Source organism: Microtus oregoni, unplaced genomic scaffold, assembly GCF_018167655.1.
Source record: "Microtus oregoni isolate MIOR12 unplaced genomic scaffold, Mior012 000023F_ref0000262, whole genome shotgun sequence".
Taxonomy (NCBI): Eukaryota; Metazoa; Chordata; class Mammalia; order Rodentia; family Cricetidae; genus Microtus; species Microtus oregoni.
The window spans coordinates 17932291-17946555 of record NW_024543082.1 but is presented as its reverse complement, the minus strand read 5'-3'; the positions used below and the strand labels follow the sequence as shown (position 1 = coordinate 17946555).

Here is a 14265-nt window from a genome sequence, read left to right as displayed (position 1 = left end):
TATAGTGAGTTCCAGGCCAGCAAGAGCTACAGATCCTGTATTAGAGAGAGAGAAAGACAGAGACAGGGACAGAGACAAACATACAGAAAATTAAGGGCTTGAAGATGTAGCTCTGTGCTGCAGCATTTACCTAACATATAGGACTCTACATTCTCTAGTGCATATGTGTAAATGCATATATATATACTCTAGAGAGTCAGGGAGTACAATGCAATTGATAGAGATGACAGCTACAAATAGGACCAAAGGAGGATAAAGGTCAGACTTCACAATCAAGTAATTGCTAGTCAACTTGGTATGATAAAACTATGGACTACAAAACAGGTCTGAAAATATTCAGAGAGCAGGACCCAAAGGCAGACCCACCTCTAAATTCTCAGTAAAAGAAGAGAGAAAAAAAAAAACAATACTTCCATGACAGGGCAACTCCCATGAAGGAGAGATGAGGCTACTTCACTTAGAAGACCCTTTGGATACGTAGGCTATTATGTAGGGAAGAGAAGTAAGAATTGAGTCTCGGGAAGGTGGAAAATCTCCAAAGATTTGGAGGAAAGGCTAAAAAGCAAAAAAGTGATGTAACTTTAAGAAAGTGGGTCTAGGAAATAGCAATGAAGTTTCTGCCCTGAGGGACCTTTGTAGGTGACAGCTGCCAAGGATTTCCCCTGAGTCACCCGTACCAGGAAGTATCTCCCTGTGAAAACAGTGTGTCAGGTTCATGTGACACCAAAAACAATGAAAGTCTCACCTTCTGCTGAAGACTTCAGTAATCCACTCAATACTGCATCGCCTAGAAAGTCTCTGATTCAACTGTGCCACAGCATTCCTTTCTAGGAAAAGCCCTGCAAACTAAGACCGGTGTCAGCTCTAATGCTGGGGGAGGTCATGTGCGGGTCATTCAGCATGTTCGAACTTGGCGTCACGTTTAAGCATGCACCTGTCTGTCACAAGGCGTACCACAGTGTGGTGTTACTATTTTCTAACCAGGGTACCCGAGTGAAAGGAAGCCCTTGAAGGTGCCTGAGTGGTTCCCCAAATTGTCCACAAAGAAAATGACTCAGAGGGAAAGAGGAAGATGTCCTTCACATCTTCCATGTGGCATAGTGGTTTGAATGAGAACGGCCCCCACAGGCTTATACATTTGCATGCTTACCACCCATTTGATGAACTATTTGGAAAGAGTAGGAGCTGTGGCCTTTTAGAGTGGGCATGACTTTGTTGGGGGAATGTGCCAGTGGGGGTGGGGTTTGAGTTTTCAAAAGCCACGCCCAGTCTCTGTCCTTCTCTCTCCCCACTCCTCTCTCTCTCCCTGCCCCCATCTCTCTCATTCTCACTCTCTGCCAGCAGATCAAGATTAGCTCTCAACTACTCCTCCAGCAATGTGCCAGCCTGCATGCTGCCATGGTGATGATGAACTAACTCTTGAAACTGTAAGCAAGCCCCCAATTAAATGCTTTCTCTTCTAGGAGTTACATTGTACATGGCATCTCTTCACAGCAATAGAACTGTGCTTAAGACACCCTTTACCCTTCACACCAAAAGTTGTATAATTCTTCAGGGAGAAGGAAATTGTCTGATGTGGAATTCCCCTCTATATGGCAAGAAGGAGGTGAGGCCACGCCAGATGTTAGACAATAACATGTGTTCAGTTTTCAGAGGACTGAGAACAAACATAAGACCAACCACTTTGCCTTAAATATCACCACATACAGGTGAGTGTTAGCAATGGCAATCACACCTCTTCACCTGATGCCCTGCCATGGGTTCCTGGTTGCTCAGCTAGTTTCCCTTTGTGTGCAGGGTGTGCTCACTTTTTCGACATCCATTCCAACTGCATAGTTAGTTCCACCTCAATGTCCAGTTTGCCAGGGAACTAAAGAGTCTTGAGATTGGAATACCAGAGATTTGAGAGAAGAAAGCCTCGGGAAGGGACTGGGCAATATGGATCCTGAGGAACCTTTTTGTCTCACTCAATCTTGACCCCTGGTACTCCCAACACCACTCTCTCCCCTATTTCCCAAACAGTGCCTTAAGTTCTGCAAATGTGTGTGTGATTCATATCAGTGGGCTTGGCAGTTGGGCAGTGGCTGATGATTGCTGGCTGTCAGCTGTTGTCCCAGAACTACTAGCAGAGCAGCTCTGGGTGTGGCTAGCACGATCACACAGGGAAGACTGCCCTGTCTCTCCTTTTTAATCTATTGTGGTCTACACCGACCCCACTCAGATTTAGCCCTGAATTTTTAGTGACTTAGCAAAATAATATCAAAATGATCTAAAAACCTTCAAGAAAGGCTACTGTCTTAAAAATTGATCTCAAATTATTTCAAAATACAAATCAGAGATAAGAAAATATAAAAAAGTATTAATGATAGATGTTAGTGTCTTCATTAGGATTGCTGTTGCTGTGATGAAACACCATACCTAAAGCAAGAAAAATGTTTTTGGATTTGTTTGTTTGTTTTGTTTTGTTTTTTAGGCTTATGCTTTCATAACATTGTTCATCACTGAAGGAAGTCAAGACAGGAACTCAGGAAGTGCAGGAACCTGGAGACAGGAGCAGAGGCCATGGAGGAATGCTGCTTACTACTTGTTCCTCACTGCTAGCTAGTCTGCTTTCTTCTGCGCCCTCTCCCATCAATTTCTAACTAAGAAAATGCCCTCCAGGCTTGCATACAGCCTGATCTTATGGAGGCATTTTCTCAACTGAGGCTCCCTCCTCTCCAGTGATCCCAGCTTGTGTCAAGGCAACATAAATGGAGCTGGCACATTAACTGAATGTGCCATATTTTCTAATTCAAAGTCTTTGCAGTAGTTTCCAATTTTTTTAGTCTATCATGATTCTCCCTGCAAGTCTTAGAGTCCAATAGGCAAGATTCCGTGTAAAATAAGTACTTCCCAGAGAGGGGGGAAAAAAGGTATTTTGTAGGTTTCTTTTATAATTTTAACATATGTTAAAATGCAAATTTACAACCAAATTAAAGTTTACACTATAATATTAAATAGTTACTTTGGAATTTTATAGTATAACTTTTCACATCTCCCAAAAAATCTTCCATGGGAAACTGAATAACTCACTGCAGATAGCTTTTTCTGGTTGAAGTCAGGTGATTTCTAAAGAATAGATAGACATCCAGTCTTGTGTTTCAAGCCCTGAATATTAAACCATCAGCTGTATGACTAGCTCTTTGGTCGCTACCAGGCAAATCAGTCAAGCTTCAGGATTGCACCAGGCACTTGAGACGGGAGGAGACTGTGTGACTCAGCTTTGGTTGCAGCATCCGCCTGTGGCAGCTGATGTGGAGACAGCTGATCACAACAAAGCCATTGTCCTCAGCATGGTGGAGCAGTTGCAGCACACCTCAGAGATGCTCCCTGCTTAAAACAAGCTCACAGCTTCAAATATGTCCCCATCCCACCTAAACAATGTCAACAGAGTAGACAGGGTGCTTATCTGAGAAACTCAAAAATTGTGAAAATCTTCCAGGAAGGAACAGGCAAATTGGCTTTCTGGGAAAAAGTGTCCAAGATTCCCTCTGGAGATACTCAGAGCTCCCTGTCCTTGTGACATTCTGTGACCAGGTTTGCCACTGAGAACCAGACTCAGACCTCTTGGAGGTAGCACATTAGAAGAACCCCAGCTCTGAATGAGCACTCCTCCCCTCAACCACCGCCATGTACTAGTAAAACAATTCTCCCTCCTCCCCCTATTTTGATGTAAAAATTATCTACCTCATTAGTTTAACATCTTTATGCATCTTAAAAATTCAGGGAATAATTTTTAAAATAGTAACAACCTAAAAGACTTTAAAATGCTGTAGAAGAATAGATATACTGTAATCACTATATTTCAGACTATATATACTATAATCACTATATAAAAGATTGTACATACTGTAATCACTATATAGAAGACTATATATACTATGATCACTATATAAAAGATTGTACATACTGTAATCACTATATAGAAGACTATATGTACTGCAATCACTGTATAGAGGACTATACACATATAATATATATAATGTAATCATTGTATAGAAGACTGTACTACTGTGATCACTGTAGAGAACTATATGTACTGTAATCACTGTATAGAAGACTGTATATACTGTAATCACTGTATAAAGGACTATATATACTATAATCCTATATAGAAAACTATATGTACTGTAATCACTGTGTAGAAGACTATATCTACTGTAATCACTATACAGAAAACTAAATATACTGTAGTCACTACATAGAAGACTATATGTATTATATATTCTGTTCACAAACATTTTAATAACCTGTAAAAATTATCTTAATATAACATTAAAATCATAAAGATAGGCTAGAATATAAAAATATGATCTCAGATTAAAAACGCAAATAAGAAAAAGAGAAGAACAATTGGAAAACTAATAATAGGAAGGAGATGACTAAAACTGTGTCCCTTTTAATTCAAAGCATAAAGCAATAAAGTGAAATATGATTTATAAAGTATATAGTTAGTGTCCTGCAAATATTTGTTTCATAGACAAATTCAACACAAATATAATAGTTATTTCTAAAATAAGTTAAAATAGTGACAGCTTATTCAATAAATGGTTCTCAACCTTCCTAATTCTGACCCTTTAACACATTTCCTCATATTGTGGTAGCCCCTATCCATAAAATTATTTTGTTGTTACTTCACAACTGTAATTTTGCTACTGTTATGAATCATACTGTAAATATCTGATATACAGGATATCTTATATGCAACCCCCAAAGGAGCCACAACCCACAGGTTGAGAACCACTGGCTTATTGCTACATACCTCAGGAAAGATGTTTTTAATTCTCTCAAATATATTATTTATTATTTATCATGTGCATACAAAATATACAAAATTATTTCACTGAACAAATTATAAGAAAATTAAAACAATCCGGTTTTAAAAGGTAATAAAATGTAGATTAGAGTTCAAGTTCAAATTTTAAGCAGCAGAAAGATGGCTGAGGGATAAGAGTGCTCAGGGCTCTTCTGAGGACTCATGTTCAGTTCTCAGCACCTACGCAGGGCAGCTCACAGTTTGCCTCCACAGTTACAAATGCTGCAGCGCCCTCTTCTGGACTCCTCCGTGGCACCTGCACTCATGTGCACACACCAATATCGTGCACGTGCGCGCGCACACGCGCGTGCGCACACACACACACATCTAGACGCTGGATTTTAAAATAATAAAAATTAATATCAGAATGACCTCTAGAACCAGTGAGAAAATTTTAAAGAAAAAGAGTGGTCTTCATATTTCTTCAGTTTTAAAACAAGCAAAACACATAGACACACACACAGAGACAAAAAGATTTGTATATATCTTACACTGACACAACATTATTCTAAGCCAGTTTTGTTCTATTTGATTTTAGCTTCTGTTTTTGTTTGTTTGAGGCAAGGTACCCCCTAGCTGGCCTCAAACTCACAATATAGACCAAGCTGGTTTTTAACTAGAGAGGCCTTCTCACCTTGGTCTCTCAAGGACTGGGATTACAGGTGTAAATCATGCCCAGTTGCCCAACCATTATTTCAATTCGTGCTACAATTAGTAAAATAACAATGAGTACATTTTCCATTTCATTGTGAGCCACAGCTTTTGACAAGGTAGTCAAATGTGTCAACAGAGTCAGTGGAATACTTACCTCCTATAAGGCATAAGCTTATAGTGATCACTACGACGAAACACAGGAAAATGGTGACAATGACCATCCACAGTTTACATCGTCCAAACACCATCTTGTTACAGGGACTCCAGGGACTTTCCTTGTCCGACTAGAAAGTAAAGAGAGATTATGAGGTAGTCATTGGGTTTCGACAAATAGTATCAAAGTCCAGCTAGAGACCAGTAACCCAGAATTAAGGTCATCAGTCATCTGGCTCTTAACCTCACAGGTTGCACTACACTGAATCAAACTAAGAACAGGGCAGAATAGAGCCTCAAGAGGAGGTTAGTCAAAGGCCCTCTGGGTGATCTGAAGGGGAGGCAGGATTTTTGTTCTTGAAGTTTTAAATTTTTGTATTCTTTTCTTTTCTTTCATTTGTTTCTTCTTTTTCTTTCTTTCTTTCCTTTCCTTTTTTTTTTTTTTTGGCAGGGTTACTCTGTGTAACAGCCCAAACCAAACCTTCCTGGAACTCCTTTTGCAAACCTGACTGGCCTTAAACTCACAAAGATCTGCCTGCCTCTGCCTCTCAAGCCCTCAAGGTGCTGGGAGCTGGCTTTAAAGGCATGCACCACCACTGCCTGGCTTGTATTTATTTATCACTCACATGAATATATTTATGGAGTTCAAAGAGATAGTTCCAAACCCACGTGTCAGGTATAATGGTAGATCCATCAGCTCCAATGTTTATTATTTCTTTTGTGTTAGGAACATGTAAACTCCTCTCGACTACCTGCTTTAAAATGTACAGGTCATTGTCAACCATCGTTTCTCTACCGTGCTACAGAACGTTGCTCCCCATCCCGCTGTTCCTTTCCCTTGCTGGGATAATGATGTTTCTGCTCTCTGCTTCTGTAAGATCAACATTTCAAACTTTAGCGTACAAGTGACAATGTGATATTTGTCATTGTGTATAGAAGAAAGGGGGTTTGAAGGTATTAAAAACCCAGAAAGCAGCATTTGCTGATTCATAACAGAACTACCTAAGGATTGGGATGAGGTGCAGAAAGAGACAGGAAATTGAGATTAGAGTGAAAAAGCTATCGCCTACAGCAAAGCAGCTGGGTGTTAGCTTTAACAAAACTTACCGCGAAGATTTATTTGGTCTAAGGTTTAATATTTGCTATTCATGGTTTGGGCCCATGGTCAGCTAACTCCATGGCAGAATACCACAGCTGAGGGAATGTGAGGCCATTCACCTCACAGAAATCAGAAAGCAAAGAGAAAATATGTCAAAAGAGTTGGGCACAAAACATAACTTTCCTGGACAAACCCCAAAGAATACTCTCTCCTAGTACACTCTACCTCCTAAAGTATCCAGTATTTTGCAACCATGCCATCAAATTATGAATTGGGTTTTAAGAGATGGCTCAGGGATTAAGAGCACTCGCTGTTCTTGCAGAGGACCCAGATTCAATTCCCAGAATCCACATGGTAGCTTACAATTGTTCATAATTCCAATTCCAGGGTACCTGATACCCTCATGCAGATATATATGGAGGCAAAACACGAATGAACATAAATAAAAACTTTTAAAAAGAAAAAATATGAATTGAGCAACAGACAAGCCCGTAAGTAAAGTCAAACCCCTCAGGATCCAATTATTTTCAAAAAGCCTTATCGCTGTACATTGTTGCATTTGGAAAGCAATCCTTAAACACAAGCCTAGAGTGATGGCTCAGCTCCAACAGTTGAGGGTTTGAGTGCTGTTAGGGTTAGTTGGATCTAATTTGCTGTGCACCACTGATCTGCTGAGAGGCCTCAGGCGGGTTCTTCCACAAGGTGCCTTCTATATATGCTTGCAAACTCCAACTTACATTCGATGATTGCATTAGACAGCAGTGGAATTTCCAAGACTTTTCTATGCATACTCTACAAGAGATCCACCACCTCCCTGGGCAAGCTACTAAGCACGTGACATTCATATATGTTGGCAGGATTATCTATCTCTGGTCCAAAAAGCTTGTCTTCTTCTTGGCTCAATTAAGAGCAGTTATTGTAAAGACTGGGGGGAAACCTGTCGGAACACGGGAGAGTCTGCACTTCTACCTCTTCACTGTGGCATTGACTCTAAACACACTTTTCATCCAAACACAAAAGAATCGGTTGATTCTGGTCCTCCATTGAACAATGCATGGCAATTGGGTTAATTTGTTAGCTCAAATAAGCCTTGGTTGCCACAGAACACTCAGTTTACTTGGTTATTGTTAATACAATGAGGATGCCATCATTTAAGGCATCTCTAGATTGCTGAGTCAGGGCCCTAGTGGTGAGCCGTAAAAGAAATTCAGAATCACCTTATCACCTACAATTTCTTTAATAATTTTTGCCCAGGGATATCAACCTATGGTAACAGTTGACAAAGAAGAGATCAATGGCTCACATTCCTTTTCCTCTACATTACAAATCTAGATTAAGGAGGGAAGAAAAATTCTTCACATACTCTCCTAACTCACCTTTTCCAAGCAGAAAGACACTTACAGTAATGAGGTGCTTACGATCTCAGTGCTATTCCCTGCCCATCTTCCACCTGCAATTCCCGCTCATCAGCCAGATCTGCCACTCTGGTCCTCATACGTCATTAAAAATATATTACCTAACTGTATATATTTATTAGTAATACAATTTGTAATTTAGGCAACTATAAATGAAATGATATAAATCAAGTCACATGTATTTATCTATGCATGATAAGATCAGTTAGCAGGGACCAGCAAGATGGCTCAGCAGGTAAAGGCCCTTGCAGCCAAGCATGGCACCCTGAGATAATCCCTGGGACATGCATGGTAGAAGGAAAAAATTGACTCCAGAAAGTCATCCTCTGATTTCCATATGTGCAGCATAACACATGTACATACGTACATACACACACACACACAGGCAGTAAATGCAATATTTTCTTAAAATTGATTAACAGCATAGACCTTGAGACCTTGGATCCCGGGGTCTTCAGGGGGGCTCCACTAAGAGAACCTGAGCAGTTTGGCTGCATCTCAGAGCCTACGTTTTTTTGTTTTTGTTTTTTTTGTTTTTGTTTTTTTGTTTTTGTTTTTTTTGTTTTTATTTTTTTTTGGTTTTTCGAGACAGGGTTTCTCTGTGGTTTCGGAGCCTGTCCTGGAACGTTTTTTTGCACTTAGTTCTTTCATCTGTCAAACCGTGGAAACTAGCATCCCTCCTCCTCTCCCACTCCAGTTTCGTTTCTGTCACTCTAATAAAACACTCTGAGCAAAAGCAGTGGAGGGGAAGAAGAAAGAAGAAAGGGCTTGTTTGGCTTATCCTTCCAGGCCACAGGCCATCACTGGGGGAAGCCAGGGCAGGAGCTCAAGCAGGAACTTGAAAGAGAGTCCACGGAGGAATGCTGTTGGCTGGCTCCCACACTCACCCATGCTTAACCAGTTTTCCTATTGCCTAAGGACTACCTCCCTGGGAATGGTAGCCCCCACAGCGGCCTGAACCCTGCAATATCAATGGACAATCAAGACAATCCCTTGCAAACGTATACCAACTCGATACAATTACTCAATTGAGACTCTCCTGTCGGGTGATTTTAGGTTGTCTCAAGTTGTTTATGGTAACTAGGACAGCTCCTTCTAAGTTGGTAATAATTAACCGCATTTATGTGTTATGGTATTTCACATAAGACAGGTACAAAGCATAGAGTATGGAGAGAAGAAGGACTTAAAGAAGCATCAAAGTCAGAACCTATTATCACACAATTTAAGACCTGAAACCTGGACTGGTGCAAGTCAGTCCTTACTGAACCCCATTAATTGACCTCTCATGCTGAAATGCATTTCCACCTGTTCTACAGAACCAGAGGACGATTGACATATGGCAGGGGGTGAGGTTTTGTCCACCCTCTCCTTCCTAAAATGCCACCATTCAAGTATCTCTAGAAGGCCCTTCAGGTTCTAAGGGAGCCCGTCACCTTCCCTCCATTTCATGGGTCACTGAAACTTCACTGCATAGTGACCTACAAAGCCATATTACAAGGAAGTCAGCACATCTGTACCATCTGACTAACAAGGAAGTCACTAGGACCTTGAAAGCACAGTCTCCACAAGACAGGTGCTCAGCAATTATAAAATTCTAATGCTCAGCATGGATGTGGCGTGTTCTCAACTGTTGTCCATGGGCAGCCCAGGGCTCCCAGAAGCACATGGAGCCTATGATGTTATATAGCTTCACAGCCTTGTCCCAGCTCATGCCTTTTTTTTTTTTTTCTGGAGAATGATTAAATCTTTGGAGTTGTGCTGGGCCTGACTGACTTGGGGCTATTAGCTCTAATTCCTATGCCCAGACCCTGCCCTAGAGAATTATACAGAAAGTTCCTGGCTTTGGCTACCTGCACTTGCCTTCAGCCATATTATCCAAACTTCATTCATCTGTGAACCCAGTTCATACAAACCTAAGGTGCCAACTTCTTCTCCAAGGTACTTATGAAATAAGATATTGCCACTCTGTTTCCAGGAATCACTGTGGGCCAAGAGTAAAGTTTTCACGCTTTGAGTTTTGTACTAAAATCAGCACTTGGGCACAAGAGGGATGAAGGTGGAGTGGGGTGGGAGAACGCAGGCTAAAGATGCATCCTGAGAGTTGAGTGAGCCCAATAAAACTCAGCTAACCTTAGGGGTTACTCAGAAGACAGGTCGCTCAGAATTCAAGCTCTCTGATGTTTTACAAGTATTTGATCTGCGGATAAAGTTCAGCCACTGCCGTGGCTGAATCAGAAGAGTTTAACAACCTGCACACCCCCAAGGACTTCCTCCGAGATGAAAAGACAGCAAAGTTATTTCTGAGATAAAACTTTGATATTATTTCCCCTTTTCTGAGCCGGTAAATTCACCAGGGCCAACCCTCAGTTGGACTGCAGTTCTTTTCTCCTCGTGTTCTTTGCCTATCTCTCTTCCGGAGGAAGCAACGACCAATGTAGATGAAAATAGTGTGTTTGAAGGTGGGGGAGGGCGGAGGTGGTAGACAGTAGGCCCCCAATGGTGGTGGTTGTGATGGGGAAGGGAGAGGAGGGAGAGATGGGAAACAGGGAGAGAGCACATATGATTCAATCCATCACTCTCTATATTTGTGAAAAAAAGAAAAAACAATGTTAAAAATTCTAAACTACCTCTGCCTCCTAATCGTCCCTCTTCATTGAAAGGAGCAGCCACGCCCCCATTCCAAGTTTCCTGAAGAGTCTCTATGTGAGGTCCCTGTAGTGGAGGGGTCTAGGCTAAGGCATTTTTGCTTCCTTTAGCCTGCCCCCCTCTTTGTGCGTCCTGGACGCTAATAGGGAGGAGCCCTAGCACTCTAAAACGGTGTCAGGCCCCTTTCCTGCTGTCACAGGCCGCCAGAGCCCCAAGTCCTTACCTGGGCTGGGCTAGGGCTCTCGGCGGAGGAAGGCTGAATCTGGACGCTGAGAGGCGTCTGTTCTTCCTGCTCCCTCTCCAGCTCCAGCGTGGAGAGCTCCAGCTCTTCCCGGGGCGATGGGGCTCTGCCCTCTTCCATGGCAGCGCAAAGGACAGACGCTCTCCGAGAGGCAAGACCGAGGCACCTAAGGGTGCAGAGTCCAAGACAGGGAGAGTCCTCAGCTCACACTCCACCCACCTGGAGCGGCAGGTAGACCTGGGGCGGCTCCAGATCTACCTGTGGTGGCTGGCCTGGAGGGAAAGGGCGAAGCCAGGGAGAGGAGGCTCTCTGGCCTTGGACAGCTGACCTTACCCCGGAAAGGTAGTGGCGGGTGGGACCCTGCTGCCTTGGGCTCCACAACAGAGGAGGGCTGTTTTTCTGGTTTGTTCAGGGTGCTGCCTGCGACGCATTTCCCTGTGGATGGACCCAGACTGGATCACATGGCCTGACTGCAAACTGGACTGTGGCAAGGAAGGGATAGGCTGGGTTGGGGGGCGGGGGCGGGGATGAGGGGATGGAAAGGGGGGGGGGGGGGGATGCAGTTCCCAGTGAGCCTTCTCCCAGACCACTGTGTTGCTGAGACTTTTTCAGTTCTCACTGTCTAGCGAGGGTGCTCATCTACCGAATCAACAAACAGGCATGAATAATCTGTGTGTCGGGCAGCCTGCTGGGTTGTGAGCACAGGAAGATGAGTGATACCCAGCAGCACAATTCCCCTTGCAAGCTGATTCAGCCGTAGGGGCAGTGCCAGTATCGCTGATAGTACTTAGTTAGGACAGCCTATTTGAGAAGTAGCGACGTGTTAGTTCTCCACTCATAGGGTGTTACTGGGGCTGGGGGGTGGGGGGTGGGGGGGTAAGACAGTGACCGGCCGAAGCAAGGACTCGTAAATGTTACTGATTTACTCATTACTGTTTATCTTTGAGAGGAGGGGCCATAAACACACCCCACCTGGGGGATAAAAAGCACAGGGCCCGTGTCGGTAAGCACACCCATACACACAATGCCCTCCACACCCTATGCATAGTTTACAACTGGCTTAGTGAGTCTGAATTACGTTTGTACGTGCACCAAAGTGTGGTTTGGGTGTTGGTCCAAAGACCTTGCCTCTCAACCTTCTGTGTAAGTCATTGCATTCCCTCATTCCGTTCCCCCGACAGACACAATTACTAAGACCAATCTGCCTACTCTAGAAATCTTGGGAATATATTTAAGTGTTGGGGTCCATCCCAGGTAAATGGTCTACCCCTGGGTTACAGCCCTCGGTACCAGACAGATGCTGTTATTGTGATGCTTATCCTTAATCCCAAGGAAAGTCTTCTAAAACATCAAAGTATGTTCTGTGAACTGGAAATATTCATGATCTCAGGGTAGTCAGAATTTTCCAATCATTTTTACTAATTTGGAAAATAACCCATCCTGTTCTCTCTCCTTTCATTTTTGAATTTTCTCTACAGTTCTATGCAGTATTATTAGCCCTATTTAATAATAGTATTGTTATTTCTCCTTGGACTTTGTTTAAGGGAAAATAACACTTTTTCTTCCATTTTATTTGTTTGGTGCTATGGTTAATTCTGGACTCTGACAATGAAAATATTATCCTAGGATATAGAAGCTCTCTAAATTAAGGTAAATCAAGAACTAGAATGTGTTGAGCAAATACTGTGGACATAGATATTCAAATCATTACTAACTTTAAAAATAAAAGAAAATCTTGACAATTTAAATTTTACTAAAACAATCAAAAGCCAGGAGATAACATACCTGAAAAGTTTGACCTTCAGAACACTTACCAAAAATGCCTCTGGGCTTTTGCTGTTGGCCACCGTTATCAAGATCAAAATTCCACAGATGTATTTCCGTCCACCTCTGACTGACAGTTTTCTACCACTCTAGTGAGGATTGCAAACCTATAGTCTTGTGTGGGGGTGGATCCATGCTTAGTTTTGTGCACAGGTAGATTAGTTTCTCCGTATACAGCATGCCCCTCTACAGCCATGGTCCAACATGATGTGGGCAGAACAAATTGGACTGGAAAGCAACACCGTCTCTTCCTCCTCTGCCAATTACTGAATTTTGCCTTATGTCTCTTTGTGAGATACCACTATTTTGTGCATTGAATTTCGTAGGAACACTAACAGTCAGGTAAGGGCTTCCCTGGAATATCTTAGCTGTGTACTGTATTTGTCTCCATCCTTGCAAGCATCTCCACTTGCACTGGAACACACAAGAAAGACACCTATCTTTGTTCTCATTTTACTTTAGAAGCTTGGTTTGTGACAATATTTAAGTTTTCTTCCATCTATGAATTAATAACATGTTGACACCTTAGAATGAATATCATTACATCCTTGGGAAATTTTTATGGAATACATATTAATTTGTTTACCTTGCAATGAATATCAGATGAGCTTAATCTGACATTTTTGGTTGAAAAATAGGATTAATTTTATTGATGATAATTACATTCTTTTTCAAGAATAGACCACACAAATCAGTTAAAAATCCAACTGGTACAGTTACAAAAGAGAAGGAACATATTTATGGATCCAGGGAACAAAGTTTGACACCCTTGTGTAAACACCAGGAAAATTTGGTCTTCCACATCCATGTCCCCAGCTGACAATGCCGGTCAGAATCCATTTTCCATCACTCTTTCTTCGACAAGACAAGGGTCCACCTGAATCTCCCTACACAAAAAGATAACGTGAACATGAAGGCATGTGTCTCATGAACACCAAGTCCAGCATTTAGGTGTCAGATACATTGTGTTCATTCCAACATGGTTTTGCTTGTGTGACCACTAGGAAGGAGAAAGCAATTCTCACCAATCTTCAAAGAATTAACTACTAGTAGTCATTTCAGCAGCAAAAATAGTAGCAATCCTAGGGGCTGATATCTAATTAGTGATGGCTATATGCCCAGTAGTGTCTGGGTTCATTTCATTATCGTACAAATCATGGAAGACTGACTTCCATTTGTGAACTATTCAGCTTCAGCAGTTGGCTCATTGGCCCAAGGCGAAAGAAGAAATGACTTAGTCATCCACATCGACTTACGTCACCCCAAGAGCTGCTGGCTGCCAACTGTTTTCATATAAGAATGCCTCTGACATCTCAGTTCCACAGAGCAAAAGCTATAATAATTTAAGGGTCAAACAGTCCCTACATCATGGATCTTT

At 42.2% G+C, this 14265-nt stretch overlaps 2 protein-coding genes across 2 annotated transcripts in view; both read right to left on the bottom strand.

Annotated features, from left to right (window-relative positions):
- CUNH3orf52 (chromosome unknown C3orf52 homolog) overlaps positions 1-11493 on the bottom strand; it is a 28026-nt gene extending 16533 nt beyond the window's left edge. The window contains exons 1-3 of the mRNA XM_041672995.1: positions 11397-11493; positions 11046-11229; positions 5664-5793 (exon numbers count right to left, since the gene is read on the bottom strand). Coding sequence (XP_041528929.1) covers positions 5664-5793; positions 11046-11183 — 268 coding nt within the window. The 5' untranslated portion in view covers positions 11184-11229; positions 11397-11493. The remainder of the gene's footprint in view (positions 1-5663; positions 5794-11045; positions 11230-11396) is intronic.
- Positions 11494-13519: 2026 nt separating this feature from the next.
- The window catches only part of Tmprss7 (transmembrane serine protease 7), a 47375-nt gene continuing 46629 nt past the window's right edge, over positions 13520-14265 (bottom strand). The window contains exon 18 of the mRNA XM_041672996.1: positions 13520-13774. Within this exon, the coding sequence (XP_041528930.1) occupies positions 13604-13774 (171 nt within the window). The 3' untranslated portion in view covers positions 13520-13603. The remainder of the gene's footprint in view (positions 13775-14265) is intronic.